Source organism: Schistocerca nitens, chromosome 6 (assembly GCF_023898315.1).
Source record: "Schistocerca nitens isolate TAMUIC-IGC-003100 chromosome 6, iqSchNite1.1, whole genome shotgun sequence".
NCBI lineage: Eukaryota > Metazoa > Arthropoda > Insecta > Orthoptera > Acrididae > Schistocerca > Schistocerca nitens.
Genome location: NC_064619.1, coordinates 470,145,837 through 470,167,693, shown reverse-complemented (window position 1 = coordinate 470,167,693; position 21,857 = coordinate 470,145,837). Strand labels below are relative to the sequence as shown.

General features: G+C 38.8%; 1 protein-coding gene across 2 annotated transcripts in view; it reads right to left on the bottom strand.

Annotated features, from left to right (window-relative positions):
• Positions 1 to 11,494: 11,494 nt before the first annotated feature.
• LOC126262397 (cilia- and flagella-associated protein 91-like) overlaps positions 11,495 to 21,857 on the bottom strand; it is a 343,692-nt gene continuing 333,329 nt past the window's right edge. The window contains exon 15 of one of the 2 annotated variants that reach the window (XM_049959011.1): positions 11,495 to 12,262. In XM_049959011.1, coding sequence (XP_049814968.1) covers positions 12,192 to 12,262 — 71 coding nt within the window. In that variant the 3' untranslated portion in view covers positions 11,495 to 12,191. The remainder of the gene's footprint in view (positions 12,263 to 21,857) is intronic. The other variant, XM_049959012.1, reaches the window with a different exon arrangement.

Sequence of the window (21,857 nt, the reverse complement as noted above, 5' to 3'; positions counted from 1 at the left end):
ATTAGACTTACCAAGAGAGAGAATGAGGATAAATGTTAATAATAGTCTGCTGTGGGTTAAGTTGAATAAAAGTAGCTCTTTTCTAGAGAGAACAGAGGATTTTCAGAGTTGGAATGTAAGATGGGAAGGTGCTGTGAAGGTAACTGAGAACGAAGAAGCGTCCAAGTTGGTAGATGAAAGTACTCGTGATTGGAAAAGTATGGTTAAGCAGAAGTGCGCTGAGTCCAGTGGACTGAATGGAGATGAACAAGGACACTTAGAAGCGGTCTTAGTACAGAATAAAAGAGCTTTTAACAACAAATCAGGAGTATTTAAGTGGTATGAATGCAAATTAAAAATTAAGGATTATATACCATTCTTTAAAGCTCTGTATCCTTTAGCTTTAAGTATAAGTGATGCCGTAACTAAGGAAATTAGCAGGATGGTAAATTGGAATATTATTGAGCATTCTGACAGCCAGTACAACAATCCAATAGTAGCTATAAAGAAGCCTAATGGAGTCATCAGACTTGTCTTAGATGCTACAACAGTGAATTAAGTCATAGAGATTGAATGAGATCGACCAGTTCCTATAGAGGAAATCTTAGTTAGGTTCAGCAACGTGAAATATTTAAGTTCGATCGGTTTGTCTGCGGTATATTGGCAGGTCCTCCTTGTGCAGGAGTCACGTAAGTACACTGCATTTTTGTTCAACGGAAGGTCATATCATTTTAAAGTATTACCATTTGGCCTTAATGTATCGGGGGCAGAGTTTATTAGAGTGCTAGACATGGCACTGGGAGAGGAATTACTTGACAAGGTGTTTGTATATGTTGACAATATTCTAATGATTATGAAGACTTAGACAGAGCATGTCCAACTTATTGACGAAGTATTACAAAGGTTGACACAAAGAGGGGTCACTGTTAAGTTTGCGAAGGCACATTTCGGGTGAATGAGATTAAGTTTTTAGGGCATCTAGTTAGCCATAAGGGCCTTAGGCCTCACCCTAAGAAATTAAAAGCTATTCGTGAATGTCCCCCACCTAGGAACAATAAACAATTAAAATCATTCCTTGGGTTAACTGGGTATTATCGTCGTTATATCCGGAGTCGAGTGATGTCATGAACTGCAGAAATCTAAATTCCCTGTTAAAACTGAAGGCACAGTGGTCATGGAATGAAGACTGTCAATCTGAGTGGTTAGTAATAAGAAGTCGTTAGCCATAAGTCAGGCTAAATGATGCCACATGGATTAGAAATTATGAGTTACCCGCCGTTAGTGTGTAAGTGTTTGATAGTTTATAAGATATTTACTAATTTCAGTAATATTCTGTAAATAGTGTGGTCTGTTTTGGCAAATAGGTTACTAGTCAGCAAATGGAAACATTCTCTATGATGATGTTATCAGCATAGTAATCTGAGAATGGTTAGAGTATAAGAGTAATGTGAGTAAAACTTGGGGATAGCCCTATGATTTATGCTAGTTTTATGTGGAGGAGGCAGACCAGAGGATATGTTTTAAGGAGGGCTACTAATCTATATGTTATATTGTGTAATAGCTATAGTATTAATGAGCATCTTCAGGTTAAAACTAAGCATCACACATGTATTATTAGCTAATGAAGAATAGAGTTTCACTGAGTGGGGAGAACTCAGGTGAGGCAGGAAATAGTGAAGGTAGCTAGGAATTGATATGGTAAAAGTCGCAGAATAGTTTCTCTGGAAAGATACAATTGGCATCACGGGTACGAGAGTTGAAACTGCAACTGACCTGTTCCTTTGACATGGATATATGATATGGAATAACTAGTATGTAAGATGTCTTTAGAACATGATGGGAATAGGACAAGTAGCAAGAAATGCTAAAGTAGGTAATTGGCTTCAATATCTCATACCTCAGTCCAATAATTGAAGTGTAATATGTATCATATGTTACCTGGATTATTTAATTAAGTCCCGTTCTGTACATATAGAAGTAAAAGAAAATATGTAAGAGAGGTTGCTCAGCAACAAGTAAAGGTGAGGAGGAGGCTCTGTGCTGTGTCAAAATGCACAGGTTACGTTCGCCCTTACTAGTGCTGAGCATCCTACCCAATAATTAACTTAATAACACCTGGTGGTTACTGTAAATATATGTGTACGATGTGTTAAGAAAAAAAAGAAAAAAAAAATGTTGTAGGTGATCCGTGAGCATCAACAAAATAAGAAAAGAAAAACTGCAGGTGGTGAGCGTGTGCGACGTCAGTGATGCACCAACCCGCCATCCCTGGGTCCATAGATGATACCTGAGCGACGTGCCGCAGCCGGCCACTCTCTTATATGACCGACAGCATCAATGAATAATCAATTAATTGTCAAAAGTTGGTGTGGCGCTGCGTGTTTGTTCATAAAAAGTGTTCCTATTGTATGACATAAAGAGTTAGTTAGTTCCCAAGTAGACCTCTCATGGACTAAGTGGATATATCAGTGTGTGTCTAGGTCTGATAGTAAAGCGACCCGTTGTGTGGTGTATTGAGGCACCGCAGCTGGCAGTTAAGGTGTGGGAGAGGGAAAGAAGCTTTGGTTGGTAGAACCAGTGTTTCAATTTGTTGCAGCTCATGGAGGCTGTGAGGCCCCTGTCCATATACGTGGCTGCGACGGTTGTTTCCTCCCATTGCTGAGCAACGGAATGTACAGAGATTCAGTGTGATTTTATGAATAGTCGCTGGTTATACACTGGTTTTGGTGAATTTAGGTGCACGGGCTATAAATCGATCGTCATCTTGTGGACAGTTTCGGTCATAAGAAATAGTTTGCTGTGGTAAATCCAGCGTGAGCCTGGTTAGAGAGAGAAGTAGATTTGTAGGTGCTGAGTTTTTGAGAATCGGTGAAACTGATGTCCGGTCCTTGGTGTATGATTAGTGGGCACAACTCGCCCAGAGGTAATTGGGTTGTTAGCTGTCTAGTTGGGAGTGATTGGTATGTGTGTCGAGAAGGTGAAACCTCGAACACATTTTTTGTTGTTGTTTTAGTACCATAATCCTACAGCGGACCTAGCATGGGCTTGTACAGACTCAAACTGTTTTTCCGTAGTATAATAGATCGCACCAGTAGTGGAGCTGATAAGTGGTGAAAATAAAGGAACCATTTTACAAGCACCACCTAGCTAAACAAAAACTTGATTAGCCAAACTGACGAGTGGCCGAATTCATGTTAGGGAACTTAGCGGGTCGCGTGGATTTAAAGTGGCGGTGGCACCCAAGGTGTGTGTGTGTGTGGGTTTTTTTTTTTTTTTTTTTTTTTTTTTTTTTTTTTTTTGCGGGGGGGGGGGGGGGATTAGTGAAATTCTGTTTTTGTGGGGTGTGGTAGTCTTTGATGGCCCTCGCACACTTACATGAATAAAACTTTATTGAAATACCGAGAGACAATAAATTCAAGTTTTCTTGGGTTAACAGAAACCTTACATGTATTCAATTAGTAGCTGGTGTGTGCGTCAGGTATGTTAAACAGTTAAAACGATTTCATTGATGGAAAGAGTGTCCTAAGTAACCTTAGTTTGAATGGAAGTTGTCAAAATTTACTACGGAAAAGTCAACAATAACACCAATAGCAGAGAATAGTACATCTGTGGAGTACGTGACGTCATGTTATTTACATAGCAACGGGCTAAGCAGAAAGAGATTTAGTGGCAGCATAAACTATTTTACTTTTTGTTAATATTGGGAGAAGAGTTTTAATACAAACTGGTCATAACATGAACATGACGATATATGGAATAGAAATTTTATAAATAATTAATAGGTTGTGAGACTTTTCCAGAGATAATATACTGTGTTGTGAGAATTTCGTTGTGTGGGGAGGACAATTGCAACCTAGATGTGACATTTATCTCGACATAATAAAAACAGGTACTGCATTTAAAAAGGTTTGATGCTTTGATTGGACCCATAGTACGATAACTGGAGTTGTTACCGAAATTGGCCTATCTTACTTGTAAGTACTGCTTGATGTTGGCGGTCATTGTCATTAGAATGTTTGGATGTGTCTATTCGTAGTGTAATCGTGTCATTGTTCGATCACAACGTTGTGTATAGTAAGAGTGCTGTCTATCATTATTCGATATTGAAGCCAGCTGTATAGTCAGTGGTTGAGGTTGCTGCAATAGTAATTATACTAAGGTTGATCTGTCTTCAATTTGTTCCTTGAGAGTGTGATTACGGTACAAGCTAGACTTCGAGTAGTTGCCAACTTGCCAGGCGCTTTGCTATGACTGGAATCTTCTGAAATCTGATAGCGTTCCACAGTCCTAACATCGACTGTAAAATTAAAACTGTACCAAATTAAAACTGTAGTGGTTGGGTTGTTTGCCCAAGTATTTTGTGCGGCAGGAAGCCATACATCTACGGCATAGCGATGTTGGTACCATATGATCTGTTGTCGTGTATTCGAACTTGGGTACCGCCAGTCAGCGCATTACAAGCAGTTAAACAGTTCCAAAAGGGTATTGAGGGATATCTGATAACTATATTCTCTGACTACCAGCCAGCAGTAGAAACAAAAGAAGGATCAACAGATAACAGCATTCTCAATGGACAGCAACACCGGGTTAATTGTGGAGCAAGTACAGATTCCTAGTCCCATTAAAGTTCCACAGAGCTAAATAGTGATCCCCTACATAGCTTGTCATATCTTACCATCTGCCCTAACACCAAATTAATCACAGAAATTTTGTGTAGTCCAACATTAAAGCCAACTGCGGAAAGTTGACTTGTACTTGCATCACCTGCCATCACAGCAAGGTCAGATTCCACGACTTCCTGCAACGTGGGAAATAAGAAAGCCCTAAAGGAAGATTACAGCATTTCACCTTGATCCAGTGGAACCACAACCAAAACCAAGCAGTTTTTACTATATACTATAAACCACAGATAATGCGATATGCTAGGTTGAAGCAGTTTCACTTGTGGACATGACAGCCAAAACAACTGATATTGCCTTCCTATAGATGTTGATCGTGCTTTTTGGCTGTCCCACACTGATAACCACCAACCAGCACTGAAAGTCTGAGCTCCACCTGCTTACAGAGTTATGCAAATTGTACAGCATCCAACAGCTTTGAACTAAGGCATACCATCTTCAATGCAGCAGCCTTACTGATCATTGGCACCACAGTCTTAGGCTGTTCTCATCTGCCATTCCCTGGAGTGGACAGAAGTCCTGCCATGAGTATTGTTGGGAGTACGTAGTGTATGTACTGCCTACAATGATTTGCAGTCTTCATTGGTGGAAATATTGTACATGAAATGTCTGGTTCTACTCACTGACTTTCTGACTCAAGCTGTGCTTCTGGCCAACAGTAAGCTACCAGCATTAGCAACAAGGATGAAAGAACATATCGCCCACTTCCACATACCCCTCCTCAGGCACACACCGTGCAGTGAGTATTTGTCAACAAGGCATGTCATGGGCATGTCATGCTGTATGACAACACTATCCAGGCAGCACTACAACTCCTGTACTGTGAAACTCACAAAGTGCTACAGTGTGATACCCACAAATCCACAATATTTCCAAATAGCATGCCCTCAGTAGTTCCCATTCAAAAGCAGAAGGCAGCATGGGTGCTTCAGCATCAAAACAGAGATAAAGGACTTGCTCTTCCATAAAAGAACATCACCTCTACCATCAAAATACTATCTGATGGTCTTTAACTCACTTCCTCTTCCCCTGTGGGAGGGAACAATGCACCACCATCATCGCAGAGAGATGCTGCTGACTGCACCCCTCACTCTCATTACATCGGGAACCCACAGACACCAAATCCCAACATACCTGGCTGAGTACCACTGCTTCAACCTTAACCTTACCTACCAATGGTGCTCCACACTTGAGGGAGGGGGAAACTACCTGCAAAGGTCAATTTTGCGTCTGAAATCAGAGATTAATGTGCATTTCAATATATTTTTTTAAAGCTGTTGTTCAGTCTGTTCATGCTTAATAAATTCATGTGTACTTTCTATCGTCTGGTATTTATACCAAAAAAGTGGTTTAATTTTGTTATTTCCAAGATGCCTTCAGGCTTCTGTCTCTGTAGACAGTCTTATATGTTTTAATATTGTGCTTTCGAAATGTGGTGCTACAGAAGAATGCTGAAGATTAGATGGGTAAATCACATAACTAATGAGGAGGTATTGAATAGAATTGGGGAGAAGAGGAGTTTGTGGCACAACTTGACAAGAAGAAGGGATCGGTTGGTAGGACATGTTCTGAGGCATCAAGGGATCACAAATTTAGCATTGGAGGGCAGCGTGGAGAGTAAAACTCGTAGAGGGAGACCAAGAGATGAATACACTAAGCAGATTCAGAAGGATGTAGGGTGCAGTAAGTACTGGGAAATGAAGAAGCTTGCACAGGATAGAGTAGCATGGAGAGCTGCATCAAACCAGGCTCAGGACTGAAGACCACAACAACAACCCTATGAACAGCTACCAAGAACCAGTAGTGCTGTGAATTTTAAAGTTTTGCTTTGCAAATAACACTGGTCCTGTTGCCTGACATAAATCATTTTGTTTTTGTAGTCAACCAGATGCATTAAAGACATTAGTGAAAGTTTCTCTTTCCTGTCTTTTCTGAATGATGAAGTGCCCAAAAATGTCACTATATCTTCCTCTCTAACGAATATCATCCCTTCTTGATGATATGCCTATTTTGTTGGATCTGTGTAGCTTTTCTGTACACATCACAACTATTTTCACTTGATTCAACACTGTTTGGAATACAATCACTACTACAGTGAAACCTCTATATAACGTTTTTCAAGGGACCACAAATTCTGAACACTGTATAGAGGAAAACACTATAAAGAGGAAGGCTTCCAATTAATAATTATAGGGCATTACTGAAGATCAGGATACCACTAATCAGCTTCGACAAATGGTGCCATAGACGACATTTTAAATTTTCACAACACTATAATATGATATTCATTGCAAATGATCAATGTATCAAATGATTAGTGTTTTGTAATTAAAACATAGGGCCTGGTAGGTGAATGGGTGAAATTAAATTGATCAGTTTGTACTGTAAAAAGTTATAACAGATTCTTAAGATATGACATCATTGTCCAAAGCTGACAGGTGGTATCCCATTCTTCAGTTGACCCAATTATAGAATATGAGCCAAATTTTGTTTATGATATACTGAACATATTACATAAAAACACAGTAAATGATACAGATTAAAAAAAGTTAAGTTACAAAAAAATAACTTTAATAATTAAATTATGAAATGGAACTTAAATTTGCACAAAACTCTAGGAACCTATGCAATCTGAAACCCCATACCTATGATTTTTTAAAATATTCAAGCAAGCATGTTTGTTTTCTATTTCTCCTAGACTCTACGGCAATCATTTCTTGCTCCAAATGAGCAAGTTGGAACTACTCTTCTGTCCTCATGTCTATGGGCCATTATATATCTCCTGAATGTTTCAAAGGCTTCAGCTGCCTTAGTATATGAGGGAACAGGGTCATCTTCCTTGTCACTGTCACTTTCATTACCACTGTTATTCTTCAAGCTTCTCTCTGCAGTCAGCTCCTCAATACTTTGTACTCCTGTGGTTGCCACGTTGTCATCCACAGACATAAAGTCCTCAAAAGTGACAGAATCACTGCCTATTAATTCCTGAAACTCTTGCAAATCGCCTGCAACATCTTCCACAGGAGCTAGCTGCCATCTCATTCTGACAGAATCCCGCTTTTGTGAAACAGTTTTTAATAGTTTCAACACTGACTTCCCTCCATGAGTGCATAATTAAATTCATTGCCTGTAAAACATTCAGCTTCACTTGTGAGCTCTGCTGGCTTCCCGGTTTTCTTTGGTCAAAGCCTTTTTTACAAGGGCTGCCCTATATTTAACCTTAAGGGCTTGTGTTATTCCCAAGTCCAAAGGTTGCATATGGCTGGTGCAGTTGGGTGGCAGGAATATTACTTTCACATTTCTCAGAAAGGATACGTCTGGTGGATGTGCCGCACATCTATCCACAAACAGCAGCACTTTTCTTGCAGCACTCCCCATTTTGGCATCAAATTCTCTGAAACCAAGTTAATAAAAGTTCCTCCATTTCATTGTAAGTCAATGGTTTCAAATGCATGTGTTTCGAATTTCCACAATTCTCAAACTCTTCCATTATCGATGATCTGTTTTTCATAATAGTGTTGAGTGGGCCAGTTCAAACTGCTTCGCTAGCTCCACACTACCCACACCAGGAGATGCCCCCACTTTTTTAATAACAGTAACCTTCTCTTCCAGAGAAATGTTCTTCCACTTTTCACTCGTGTCCACTGATGAAAGCTTAAAAAAAAAAAAAAAATTATATCGAAGACACACTCTCACTAGACACATGCACTGTTTGCTGCTCAGCTCACACACCACCCTATGAATACAAAGCATCAACTGAAATGACGCCAAAAAGATGGCAAGCAGAATGTGTGTCACATGTCACATGACCGGGTTCTGCCGCTGACATGTGAAACATGCTCAGCGTGGGCTTCCTGAGCCAGTGCAAACTGTGAATCCACAAAACGGAAAATGATGTGTCTACATCCAGTCACTTAAACATTACAAAGGGGTAAATAATTGACCAGGGTTCCAAAAATATGAGTGTTACATGGAGGAAATTGTAATATAGAGGAAACACAGTAAAGAGGAAAATTTAACATTGTTTATATGGGCTTTTAGTCGGGACTGAAAAAAACGGATGTAACATAGAGGAAAACATTATATGGAGGAACGTTATAAAGAGGTTTCACTGTACTAGTATCTACATGTCTTCTAGTTTCATTACCTCCAGACTCTTGCTCTGGAAGTTTTAAATATTCAAATATTCCTTGTCTGACAGCTGATGAGACAATTTCAATTTATATATTGTTACTTCCACCCAATGAAGCATTTGAGGTACAGTGACACACAATAAACAATAAGCATTTGAGGTACAGTGATACACAATAAACAACTCACAATCATCAGTATACATCACGGAATCACATGAAAGCCATGAGCTATGAACCGAACAATCACATTATTATCAGGTGACATGATGCTTAAAGAAATCTTAAGCTGTGAAAATGACTGCTGTTGCTGTTCCACATACAAGTAAGAAATCAAATCAGTGAGTATAACTACTGGTCTGTAATTTCTAAAATGCAATCTCCATTGAAAAGAAAAAAGTCACAAAATTTGGAAGTTTTGTAGAAAAAAATACTGTCACTATAGACAGATAAAATTTCAAAACAGGAAATTTAGCTGCTTCTGCAGTTTTAGTTTTAAGACCCTTCCTCATCATGGGATTTATGGACAACAATATGTTAATTAATGTTGGCATCACAAAGAATGGCAGAGGTATGTTAGCATCCTGAGTGACTAAAGTACCTCTTTCATAGCAAGTAGCAGAACTTAGATTCTACTATTTATTCTTTACTGTTGGACAGGTAGTACATGCAGCCTCAATTTGCCATGTCTCTTTGATTCCAAGCTTCATCACACAGTCATCAGGAAATTATGTTTAATTGCCTGCCATTAAAAATGTATTGGTGCTGCTCAGGCACAGAGCTAAGACAGCTAAACAGACTATCTTATTTTTAGCAATCTTGAAATCAGTGCATGTGCCTGGCTCTGAAACATACGAGGGGCATACCGAAAATAATGAGCAACAATTAAAAAAAAAAAAAAATTATCATTGCTTTTTAGACAAACCACATACATCATCTTAATCTACATACTTCCGCCACTTTTCAACATAGTCTCCATTTCTTTGCACACATTTTCCCCAACACCCTGCAAGATTTTGAAGACACTGATGCACTGCTTGTCAAACATCCTCCACCATCTTGCATCTGTTCCTCAACAGAACCAAAAAGATGGTAGTTTGAGTGTGTCAAGTAGGTACTCTAGGGTGAATGTGGAAGAGTTTCCAATCCACATTTCCTGATTTTCTCCACAGTGGCACAAGCAGTGTGAGAGTGTGCATTATCTTGTTGCAGGATGATGATCTTTTCAGGGTGTTTATCGATGGAGCTTCAAAAGTGTAGGATATAATGGGCAGCATTTATGGTTTGTCCATATTCAAGAAAATCAATCAGAATCTTTTCTTGCTGCATTCTGCAGAGGCAGTTTAAGGCCAACCACTATGAGGATCATCTTGGATACTTGCGTTTTTACATTTTAAATGTTTCACTCGTCTCTTAACACTGCTGACATCCATACAGACATTGCCATAGATATGTTTAAGACTGAAGTGAATTTCAGTGTCACATTTTCTCTCTTTAAAAAGAAATTCACTAACAGCATACTGTCGAAATGAAACACTGATGTCAGCCATTTTGGAAGAACTGTGGTCAGATGATAAATGCTAATTGTATCACAATATGGCAAAGTGTGATGTAAAGTCTTCAGATTAAGATCCAGCAATTGTTTTTGCTATGTTGCTGGAACTGGAATTTCAACAATTGGTTGCTCACAACTTTCAGTATGGCCCTTGAACTATGATGTGCTCAATGCTACATTTAAATGAACAGAATGTAAGACTGGCTGAAAGACCTGTACACTCTGTTTAGAAACTGTTTCCACAGTCTATGAATAATAGACTTATGGACATTTAACCATCTTACTACCTCTGTCTCAGTTTGATCTGACTTACCTTAAACCTCTATCAGTTTGTCTGTTATCTACCCTAGCTGTCTTGTCTCATTCTTACAGCAACAATTATTGCCCTATAAAAGTACGCAGTCATCTGCTATGATGAATTTGGATTTCCAGTGCCACTGGTTTGTAAGGTGAATGTGTATACAACCACACTCAACTTTCATGGCACTCATGTTGTGTTTTCTTATCACTTGTGATTTTTATCTGGTTAAATTGACCAGTGTAAATGGGAAACAAAGCTACAATCTTTCAAAGCTATGGGGAAAAATCTAGCACTGTAAAGGTGAAAACAGATATAGAGGTGAAAAAAATTTAACTAAAACTCTAGCTTCTGAAACTAAACTTTTCTTCTAGCAAATAGATGAGAGGGAGGACAACAAGACTCTTCAATAAATATGCAAGAAATTCACCACAAGCCCAAGTCAAGGTGTATTTAGTAGGACATGAGGCAGAAGCAGTATGTAATTGCAGTCCTAATACTGATTCTCTTGACACCTTTATCCCTTTGAGCCCCAGTGGTTTCTGCCTCAAACCACCATTTTATTCAACTGTTTTCCAAATACCAGTGCCATTAGCAGGAAACCACCTATGCTACTACAAGACAGAGACATCTAGTGGTACACTGAGGTACTTCTATAAATGTAGCAGTCACTTAAAGCATTCAAAGAAACAGTGGTCATACTGCAGAGGCTAATCACATTGAAAGTAACTATATCTAAAGTTGTTGTAACATAAATTTGAGTTTGTACTACTGGTTTGTATGAATGGATTCAGAATGAAACCACTGGGACAGTATGTACTTTTGATATGATTTTATTTTAATTTTAGGCCTATTTTTGCTTGGTATTTACAGATATAATTTGTTTTAGGTATTATGAGTTCATGGATGTTTTTGAGGTGTGGGATTGTGTCTAGGAAAAATGAGAAATTGCTTTTAAATATATCAAATGAAATGATAGATGGCTGAAGCCTATTTGCCTAGTGGGCCCAAAGTGAAACCACCTCCTTAAAGCACTGGACTGTTTACTTTTTGCCTCTTTCTTCTTGTGTTCTTTGCTTACTATAATAACAAAGGTCAGTTTTAAAATTATATCCCAAAGTGAAACCAACTTCTTAAAGCAACTGATTTTTTTTTACTTTTTGGCAATGTCTTCTTGTATTTGTTGCTTATTATGATAGTGAAGGTTGAGTTTAGTAAACCATTTTAAAATTATTTTATTTTTCATACTATTGTAATGCAAAAAATTAAAATCCTTAAATATTATCCCTAATGCCGAAACTGGTGGAGTTCACTGTGAGTGGTCATTTGATACTCTTCCTTCAACAAACAGTGCTCATGTCTAACAAGACCCATTGAGGAAAAGCAATGTAGTACCCATGTTTAACACCAATTAAAGATGAATTCCTATCTGGAATACAGTTTTGTACTGAGAAAGAAGATGTGAATTCTTTCTTTGTTCAGCAACAACCTTTCTTTTTGACAGTTGAATTTAGATATAATGACTTGTTCATAGTTTGCAGTGCATGATCTTAATCAGTTGTATCACAGTGTTCACAGTTGTCCTGTAGAACTGTCCCCTCTTCTTCTGTCTTGACCTCTTCTGAAACAAGGCAAAAGCAGCTCTTAGTTTTATGAAACAAACGAAAAGTTTCTTGTTGCAGATATAGCAGAACATACATGGTTATTCATAAATCCTTAATGCATGAAAAATACGTTGCAAAATGTTTAGTCTTTTGGCACTGTAAATTAAAAGTGTGAGGAGAGCATCATTTCAACTGATAAAAGAAATTAATCAAACCTTCTCCTTTGTTTTGTACTTTGTACTTTTGTTTGAGTACTTGAAGATGTGATAGGTATAAACTCAAAAATTTCACCTTATGCAGACTCATGGAGAGTGTGGTTGCAGAATGTTACCCTAAGATCATTCCACACTTTCAAATAATGATCTCTTACAAAAGACAGTAGTGCATATATTAAGTTATTTCTCAATCAAAATTATGTAGGAAAAGTATAGATCACTTTTGGTGTATACTGAATCATAATTTATCAGCACTCTGTCACAAATTAAACTGCAAACTTTCCTGTGAGAAATGTAATGATCAAATAGGGAATATTTATTTATGCACTGTGCAGTGGCAAATTTCTGAACTTTTTCTCACAGCATTGGATCTTTCCATTGGACTCTAGGCTCATCCCCAAAACTTAAGAAAAAACTTTAAAAAAATCTCAGTTCACTAGTATGCAGTTCCTCAACCACTCTGTCATCATTGGAGGAGGCTTTACCCTCCCCAAAGGCAATTAATATAATTAGAGTTTTGTCTATGCACTGTGTAGTGGCAAATTCTGAACTTTTTCCCCACAGCATTGGATCTTTCCATTGGACTCTAGGCTCATCCCCAAAGCTTAAGAAAAAACTTCAAAGAAAATCTCAGTTCACTAGTATGCAGGTCCTCAACCACTCTGTCATCATTGGAGGAGACTTTAACCTTCCCACAGGTAATTGATATAATTAGAGTTCTGAAAATGGTGGGCATGATCCAGAACACTACTAAATGGCATCTCTGAAAACTTCGTAGAACAGATAGTATAGAAACCCTCTCAAAATGGAAATGTATTGTATCTAATGGCAACAAATAGACCTGAACTTTTTCAGGATGTCGCGTTGAAACTGGTACCAGTGATCAAAGGGCAGTTCTAGCAACAATGATTACCAACATGCAAAGCGCAACAGAAAAAGTAGAAATAAAAAAGATTTTTACAGTAAACTAGACAAAGTGGCAGCAATGTTATGTCTCAAGAAGGAACTTGAAACATTTAATTCTGAGCAGGAGCATGTAGAACTACTGTGGTTCAAGTTTAGAAGACCATTCATTGGAAAAATAATACCATTGACACTCATGGTATGCAGGCACTGTGTAGAAACTTCTAAAGAATCAGAGATTAGTGTACAATAGGTGTGAAACAAAGCATATGGCTGTAGTCATTGTTGTTGTTGTGATCTTCAGTCCTGAGACTGGTTTGATGCAGCTGTCCACACTACTCTATCCTGGGCAAGCTGCTTCAATCTCCCAGTACGTACTGCAGCCTACATCCTTCTGAATCTGCTTAGTGTATTCATCTCTTGGTCTCCCTCTATGATTTTTACCCTCCATGCTGCCCTCCCATACTAAATTGGTGATCCCTTCATGCCACAGAACATGTCCTACCAACCGATCCCTTCTTCTAGTCAAGTTGTGCCACAAACTCCTCTTCTCCTCAATTCTATTCAATACCTCCTCATTAGTTATGTGATCTACCCATCTAATCTTCAGCATTCTTCTGTAGCACCACATTTCAAAAGCTTCTATTCTCTTCTTGTCCAAACTATTTATCGTCCATGTTTCACTTCCATACATGGCTTATGGCTATAGACAGAGAAATGATAAATAAAAGATGTTTCTCAAGAGGGCAATGTTTGAAGACTGTGAACACTTCTGTAGAAGAATGTTATTGAAAGATCTTTCAAAAATCCAAAAAGATCTAGTCATATGTAAAGGCTGTTAGTGTCACCAAAGTTAGTGTGGAGATACTCATGGATGACACAGCAACTAAAACTGAGGAGGCAGAGAAACAAACTAAGAAATTCTGAATGCTGTTTTCAAATGTTCGTTTACAAAGGAAAACCCAGGTGTAATGCCCCAGTCTGATTCTCTTACCACTGCAAAATTGAGTGATAGGTAGTATTAAGAAATAACTGAAATCTATAAAACTGAACAAAGTTCCAGAGTCCAATGGAATTCCAGTCTGATTCCATACAGAATTTGTGGCAGAGTTAGACCCTGTTGTTTTAACTATAACACACTGTCAGTCCTTCAGTAACTAGAAGAGTGTATAGGTCACATTTGTCTACAGAAGGGTAGCAGCAGTGATGCACAAAACTACTGTCCATTGTCCTTGACATCCATTTGTTGTAGAATCTTAGAACGTAGAATCTTAGAACTTGAGCTCAGACATAACAATGTATCTCAAAGAGAATGACCTTCTGTGTGTCAACCAGAATGTGTTTTGAAAACATTAGTCCTGCAAAACCCAACTTGAGTTTTTCTCACTTGCATATGACTTGCTGAAAGCCATGGATCAGGGGCAGTCAGATAGGCACAGTATTCCTTGACTTCTGAAAAAGATCTCAACCAGTACCACTTCTGGTTTATTGTTCAAAGAATTGTGCAGTATTCCAGTATTAAAATATTTAACTGTTTGCCAAATTAAATCAGTGGCCTACATATTAACAGAGCATTACTTAGAGATAAAAGAAAGATGTATTTAGTTGATAACACTTTTTATTCAGTAGATAAAATTTTAGTAGGGACATATAGACTTTATGCGTACATTTTTACTGTTTTTTTATTCTGTATTGTGCAACATGTGTCAAAGCTTGTATGATTCTTTTAACTTTGCTTCTCTTTTGATTGTTTTATGTTGTTATGTTCTCTCAAACTGTTTTTGTAAATTAACTGTACTGTGTTCTATATAACCTAAGCACTCCGTCTTCAGGCCACGAGTGTCCTACAGGGACCATCCGACTGCCGTGTCATCCTCAGTGGAGGATGCAGATAGGAGGGGCGTGGGGTCAGCACACTGCTCTCCCAGTCGTTATGATGGTATTCTTGACATGCGAGTAACTCCTCAATCAGCGTCACGAGGCTGAGTGCACCCCGAAAAATGGCAACAGTGCATGGCGGCCTGGATGGTCACCCATCCAAGTGCCGACCATGCCCGACAGCGCTTAACTTAGGTGATCTCACGGGAACCGGTGTATCCAGTGCGGCAAGGCCGTTAAGGCCGTTGCCCTATGTTCTATGTAACCTACAGTTATGTATTCTTTAACTCGTTTCACATTCTAGTATCTCACTTGCATAAAAATATGTACATAATATGCATATAAATAAATAGGAAATATGGGTTGTGATTGGATTGAGGTTTTCTTGGCAGGGAGGGCACAGCATTTTATCTGGGATGGAGAGTCTCGTGTGTCCCGAGGTCCTAGCTGTTAATGATGTATATTAACGGCCACAACGATATTACTAGTAATCTCAGATTTTTGCAGATGACACAGTTGTCTGTAATGAAGCACTGTCTGAAGAAAGTTTCACAGATAGTCAGTCAAATCTGGATAAGGTTTCAAAGTGATGCAAAGACTGGCAACTTCATTTAAATGTTCAGAAATTGCACACCACAGTATCCTATGAGTACAATGTCAGCAAGTCACAATTACAATCAATCAACTGAACCAAATCCGTTAGTATAACAATTTGTAGAAGGAAGGAAGACTGGGTTTAATGTCTCGTTGACATTGAGGTCATTAGAGACAGAATACAAGCTTGGATTGTGTCAAGATGTGGAAGGAAATTGGCCACGTCCTTTCAAAGGAATCATCCCGGCATTTGCCTGGAGCAGTTTTGTAAAATCACAGAAAACCTAAATGTGGATGGCTGGACATGGGTTTGAACTGTCGTCCTCCCAAGTACAAGCCCAGAGTGTAACCACTGTGCCACCGCACTAAGTCAGTTTGTAAGGATATGAAATGAAATGATCACATAGACTCCTTTGTAGGTAATGCAACTGGCAGAGTTTGGTTCATTGATAAGGGATTAATTAATTGGTTAACGCCATGTTCCGTGAATCATTCGTACAATTAATCATAAAGATGTACAAGTCATTTTATGTTCACACTCATATGTAAATACAGCTACTTGCTGACCATTTCTTTTAACCTGTTTGGGCCACACATAGACCACAGTGCTCATGTTTTCACAGTGCTTTTGTCATTGGATGTGATTAATGACAAGGAGCTACCCACAGTTGCAATAAGGTTGTGGCACCAGTGGAATCTATGAAGGTGTTTTTGGTGCCAGTCGTGGTTGAATTTCAACCTGGCAACGATTCTCATGGACTCTCTCTCATTACTTATATCTGCAGAGTTGCATTTCACAACCCACTCTTCAGCATACCATTAGGCCTTCAAAGTCCAGGTAGATTTATGTGTACTAGGTGCCTTTGTGCAAAATTAAGGTCTCCCACACCTTGTTCCATTCATTTCTGGCCATGTCTCTAACTACTGCAATGAAATTATACATTGGGATGCATCACTCTTAAACGGATCATTGTTGCATTTTTTACAAACTGGTCAGCTATCTCATTACCCAGAATCCCAGCATGGCCCTTGATCCACACAAGTGTTACCTCCATAATGGTGTTGTGTTACAGCAGCAGCTATTTAGTATGGTAAATAACAACTCCCTGTGTCCTTACCAATTGAGGACAGCATTTGCATCATTGCAAGCGAGTCTCTAAGTATTACAATATGGATAATTGCTATGGTCATGCCATAAGCTAATGCCTCTTCAATGGCTACGAGTTTGTCCCTGTAAATTGATGCTTCTTTTTGTAGGTGAAATAGTTAATTCTTTTTATTTTTAATGTCCACATAGGCACAGCCAATGGGATATTTGTATTTAGATGGAACATGCCCATTATTCAAAAAGGCTTTCTAAATTACTGTTATTGATTAGTGGGTTTCCAGAGTAGTCTATATTAATGCATCAGTATACTGCCAGGCTGATATGTTTGTTCTCTTACTCATAGTAGGGTAGCAATCACATTCTTTGAATGATATTCTGGTACTTGCCAAGTGTTGAAAATGCCTTCACAAGTGGTGGTGTTGACTTATGGATCCATTAATGACTGCTGTAGCATCACACTGTAAGGTCACAATTTTTTTTGTCACCACATGCCTCAAGCATTGTAGGTGTTTCAGAATAAATTTTCTGCTGAGATGTTGTTTATGTTCTGATAAGAGTGCTTCCATTATTTGAACTAATAGTTCATTCGTCAGGTTAGATCCAAGGAGCGCTACACACAATCGTAATGCTTTGTATTGATATCTGTCGACTGTCTGCATCTCCTGGCTGGAGGATGTACCTTACAGCACGCAGGTGTAATCTAGGTGAGGGGGCATCATTGCACAAAACGTATGTAGAGCTATTACAGGATCCATACGGCAAGTTGTTTGCATCTTGGCACGAAGTATATTCAGAGCATTTGACATGGGCTATATGGTGCGACCATCAAAGTTTGATGTCTATAGGAAGGCCCAGGTATCTGACACATCCTTTAAAAGGAAACTTTGTCATATTGCTTCAATTGTTTTGAATCTGTATCATGAGTATATACCGACCGCCAACTTACTAGGTAAAATGGTACCTCTGTTCTGTAACCAGTTTCCAAAGTGATGTATTGTTCCACTCAAGTTATTTTTAATGGCCTCCAAGGAAGCATCAAAAGCATAAATTCACAGACTGTCAGCATATTGAAGTACACGAATTCTACCTGACAAAGTATTTTGGAGATCACTGGTGTAAATGTTAAACAACAAAGAAGAGAGAACTGATCCTTGTGCCAGCCCCATCCTGGTCAGCCTCGGTCTGATAGTGCCCTGATCCGAAAATGTTATTAACCTCCTTACTTGAAACAGAGACAGAACACTTCATGCAAAACTTTGCAGAATCTGCAAGTCTCTCAGTTTTTGAGCAACAATAGGTACAGAGATTTTGCCATAAGGATGACTTAAATCTGTAGAAAATGCATTAAAATATTTATTCATGGATTAACACAACTGTATGTCTACTAGTAGATGCAATAACATGTATGTTGTGCCCTGTCCACATTGGAAATCAAGTTGAAAATTGGGTGCTAATTCGAAATGGTCTACATACCATTCCAAACCTGTTTCAACCAAATGTTCCAAAATGTTATGTGTGTGCAGGGTAACAACCATATCAATCTACATTAGTCAGCTGATGATGTGTCTTTCTCTTTCTTTAAAATAGGCACAGTGCATATTTTTTTTCATTTCTGCAATCTTAACGCACTCCTTCCAAAAAGTGTTTAAGATATGTAATAACATGTTTGTCCCTTGAAGACAAGAACTTGATCATGGGACAGCAGATATTATCCAGTTTGGGTGCTGTACTTTTGGATGATTTGACTTCTAGCTTGGTTAATGTGAAAGGTTGCATTAGCTGATGTCATTGTTTTTGAATTGGTCAGTTTCAGTCACATTTTCTACCACTGGAGGGTTTATCCCAAACAATATTTCCTCCACCCTAGGCAGTTTGTCAGTGTGAAGGGGTACACATACATATTTTTATGGATCCATCAAATTTGTTTCCAGATTGTCAAACTGGGGTTTATGATGGAGTGCCTAGCAGAATATTTAAGTACTTTGCTGCACATGTCAGTCCTGTATTTAGCCATATTCGTAATTGTTCCTTTAGGAATAGTCAGTTTCCTGAACAATTAAAGTACTCAGTACTAAAGCTGCTCTATAAAAAGGGGGAAAGGGTTAATGAGGATAATTTTAGACCTATTTCTATGCCATCATTGTTTGCAAAAGTTATTTAAAAGGCTGTGTATGCAAGGATAATTGATCATTTTATATCACACGATTTGCTGCCAAATGTGCAGTTTGGCTTTAGAAGTCATTTAACAACTGAAAGTGCTATATTCTCTTTTCTCTGTGAGGTACTGGATGGATTAAACAAAAGGTTTTGAATGCTTGGCACATTTTTTGATTTAACTAAGGCATTTGATTGCATTGATCACAAAATATTGCTCCAGAAGTTGGACTATTACGGAATATGAGGAGTAGCTCACAATTGGTTCACCTCTTACTTTAGCAACAGACAGCAAAAGGTCACATTCTTCATAATGTCGAGAATGGCTGTGATGTGGGGTCTGAGTGGGGTACAGTCAAGTGGGGGGTGCCACAGGGATCAGTGTTGGGGCCACTCCTGTTCCTTATTTATATAAATGATATACCCTCTAGTGTTAAGGGTAACTAAAATATTTCTGTTTGCTGATGACACTAGTTTGGTAGTAAAGGATGTTGTGTATGCAACATTGGCTCGCTTTCAAACAGTGTAGTTCATGACATAAGTTCATGGCTTGTAGAAAATAAACTAACATTAGATCACAGTAAGACTAAGTTTTTACAGTTTCTAACACACAATTCAACAAAACTTGGCATTTTAATTTCACAGAATGGGCATATGATTAGTGAAACTGAATAGTTCAAATTTCTACGTGTTCAGATAGACACACACACACACACACACACACACACACACACACACACACCCCTTACTGTCATTTCTTTTGGATCGGACTTCCTTAACTCTTGTGCAGAAAAGTGTGCAGTATACTGCTGCATCCATTTTCAATACGCTACCGCTCGAATTCAAAAATCTTAGCAGTAATCCGTGTGCTCTCAAATCGAAACTGAAGAGTTTCCTCATGGGTCACTCCTTCTATTCATTCGAGGAGTTACTAGAAAAATTAAGCTGATTCTTGTTGCATTGTTGATTGCATTTACTTAAACTTATGGACTGACTTCTTAGGGTTCATAAACAATTATTTTTATTTGTTATTACTTTTATGTTGTAATTTCATGTACTGACACGTTCCATGACCTTGGAGATTTGCTCTTCAATTTGGTCCTCTGGAACTTGACATGTAAATAAATAAATAATGTTTTAACTCAGTGCAGTACTCTGCCCATTTGTATATTATCTTTTCATTAAGCTTTCTTTTCACCTTTCCCTGACATGCTTTAAACCAAATGATGTTTCCCTTCATACTATTTTTTTTTTTTGTTTATTTGTGCTTCTTTCCTTTCTGAAGTTGCAGCTTGGTATTCCTCGCTCCACTATCGGTATACCTTCCCCATCTTTTGCCTAACATGCGTGATCAGTGGTATCTATGTTGTCACTGCCATTTCAATAACCTGTACTAATCCTTTGTAGCCTTCCTCCACATATCTGTATTCAATGTATGACTTGAGTTCTTTCTGTGCCACCTAATGGTACTTTTCCCCAGTTGCCTTATACTATGATGTCAACTGTAATTCCTAACATTTCCATATTGTCGATATATTGGAAAGTGCCCTGAAACCCCAGAGTCCTGAGGAACCCCTCATACAACAGGCAGTGGCAACTGAGGGGATGCTAGGATCACATCTCCAGCCAACTGGGCTTTCCCTGGTCTTGATATTCTAGTGGCAGAATTGTCATTCAGAATTAGTAAGTTAGTCATGCAACACATCAAGCTCAAATGTGCCCATCTGATCCATTCTAACACCTTCCCGTGCTTTTCTATGGCCACTGCAGTCTCCCATGACAATTGCTGGGTAGCTGATCTTAGCTATCAAGTTATGGAAGGCATGTCTTGCTGCTACCAGTAGTTTGTGGGGCTTGGTATACTATCACAACAGACATTTCAGTGTTTTCCTGATACCAACGTTTCCCTATTACCAAACCCACCACCTCTTTCCTCATCCTCCTGGCCAATTATATCCTGAGCCACAACCATTCACATTCAAAGTCCAAATCTATAAACACATCCATGTTATTGTTTTGGGTGCTCGCTTGTCACCATCCTAAGCAAAATTGTTTGTTGGCCATCTGGAGGAATACTTCATATGCAGTCAATACATAAAACTCCCTGTCGGGTTCAGATTCATTGATGACATTTTCATGATTTTGGCTCTGGCAAGGGAAACCTACTGCCTTTCCTCCATACCCTCAACACAACTCCCAAATCCCCTTCCGTTCCTGCTTCTCAACTCAATGAGCCATCGTGCTAGTTGTTGACATCCACCTCTCAGATTGTTCCATAAATATACGGGGTGTTAAAAAAGAAATGAGCTGGAGGCATAATTACAGAAACCAGTACTGTATGTTAGAAGTATTGATCCTGGCTGTTGAGACACTTGTCCCACTGTGACATAAAGCGGTGAACAGCTGTCTCATAAAATTCCCATGGCTGTGATGTTAATCAGTTCCGCACGTACAGCTGGATGTTGTCATCCGAGGTGAATCGTTTGCCCCTCAGAGCCTTTTTAAAGGGACCAAAAATAGCATAATCACAGGGAGAGAGGTTCGGACTGTATAGAGGGTGGCCGAAAACCTCTCATTTGAATTTCTGCAGGAGTGCTGCGACTGTGTTGGCTGAATGACGCTTTGCATTGTCGTGGAGCAGAATGACCCCACAGGTGAGATTGCCTGGTCATTTTGATTTGATCGCTTGGCAAAGGGTGGTCAAGGTTTGTGAGTACTGCTGGGCATTCACTGTTGTCCGTGTGATTATGCCATTTTTTG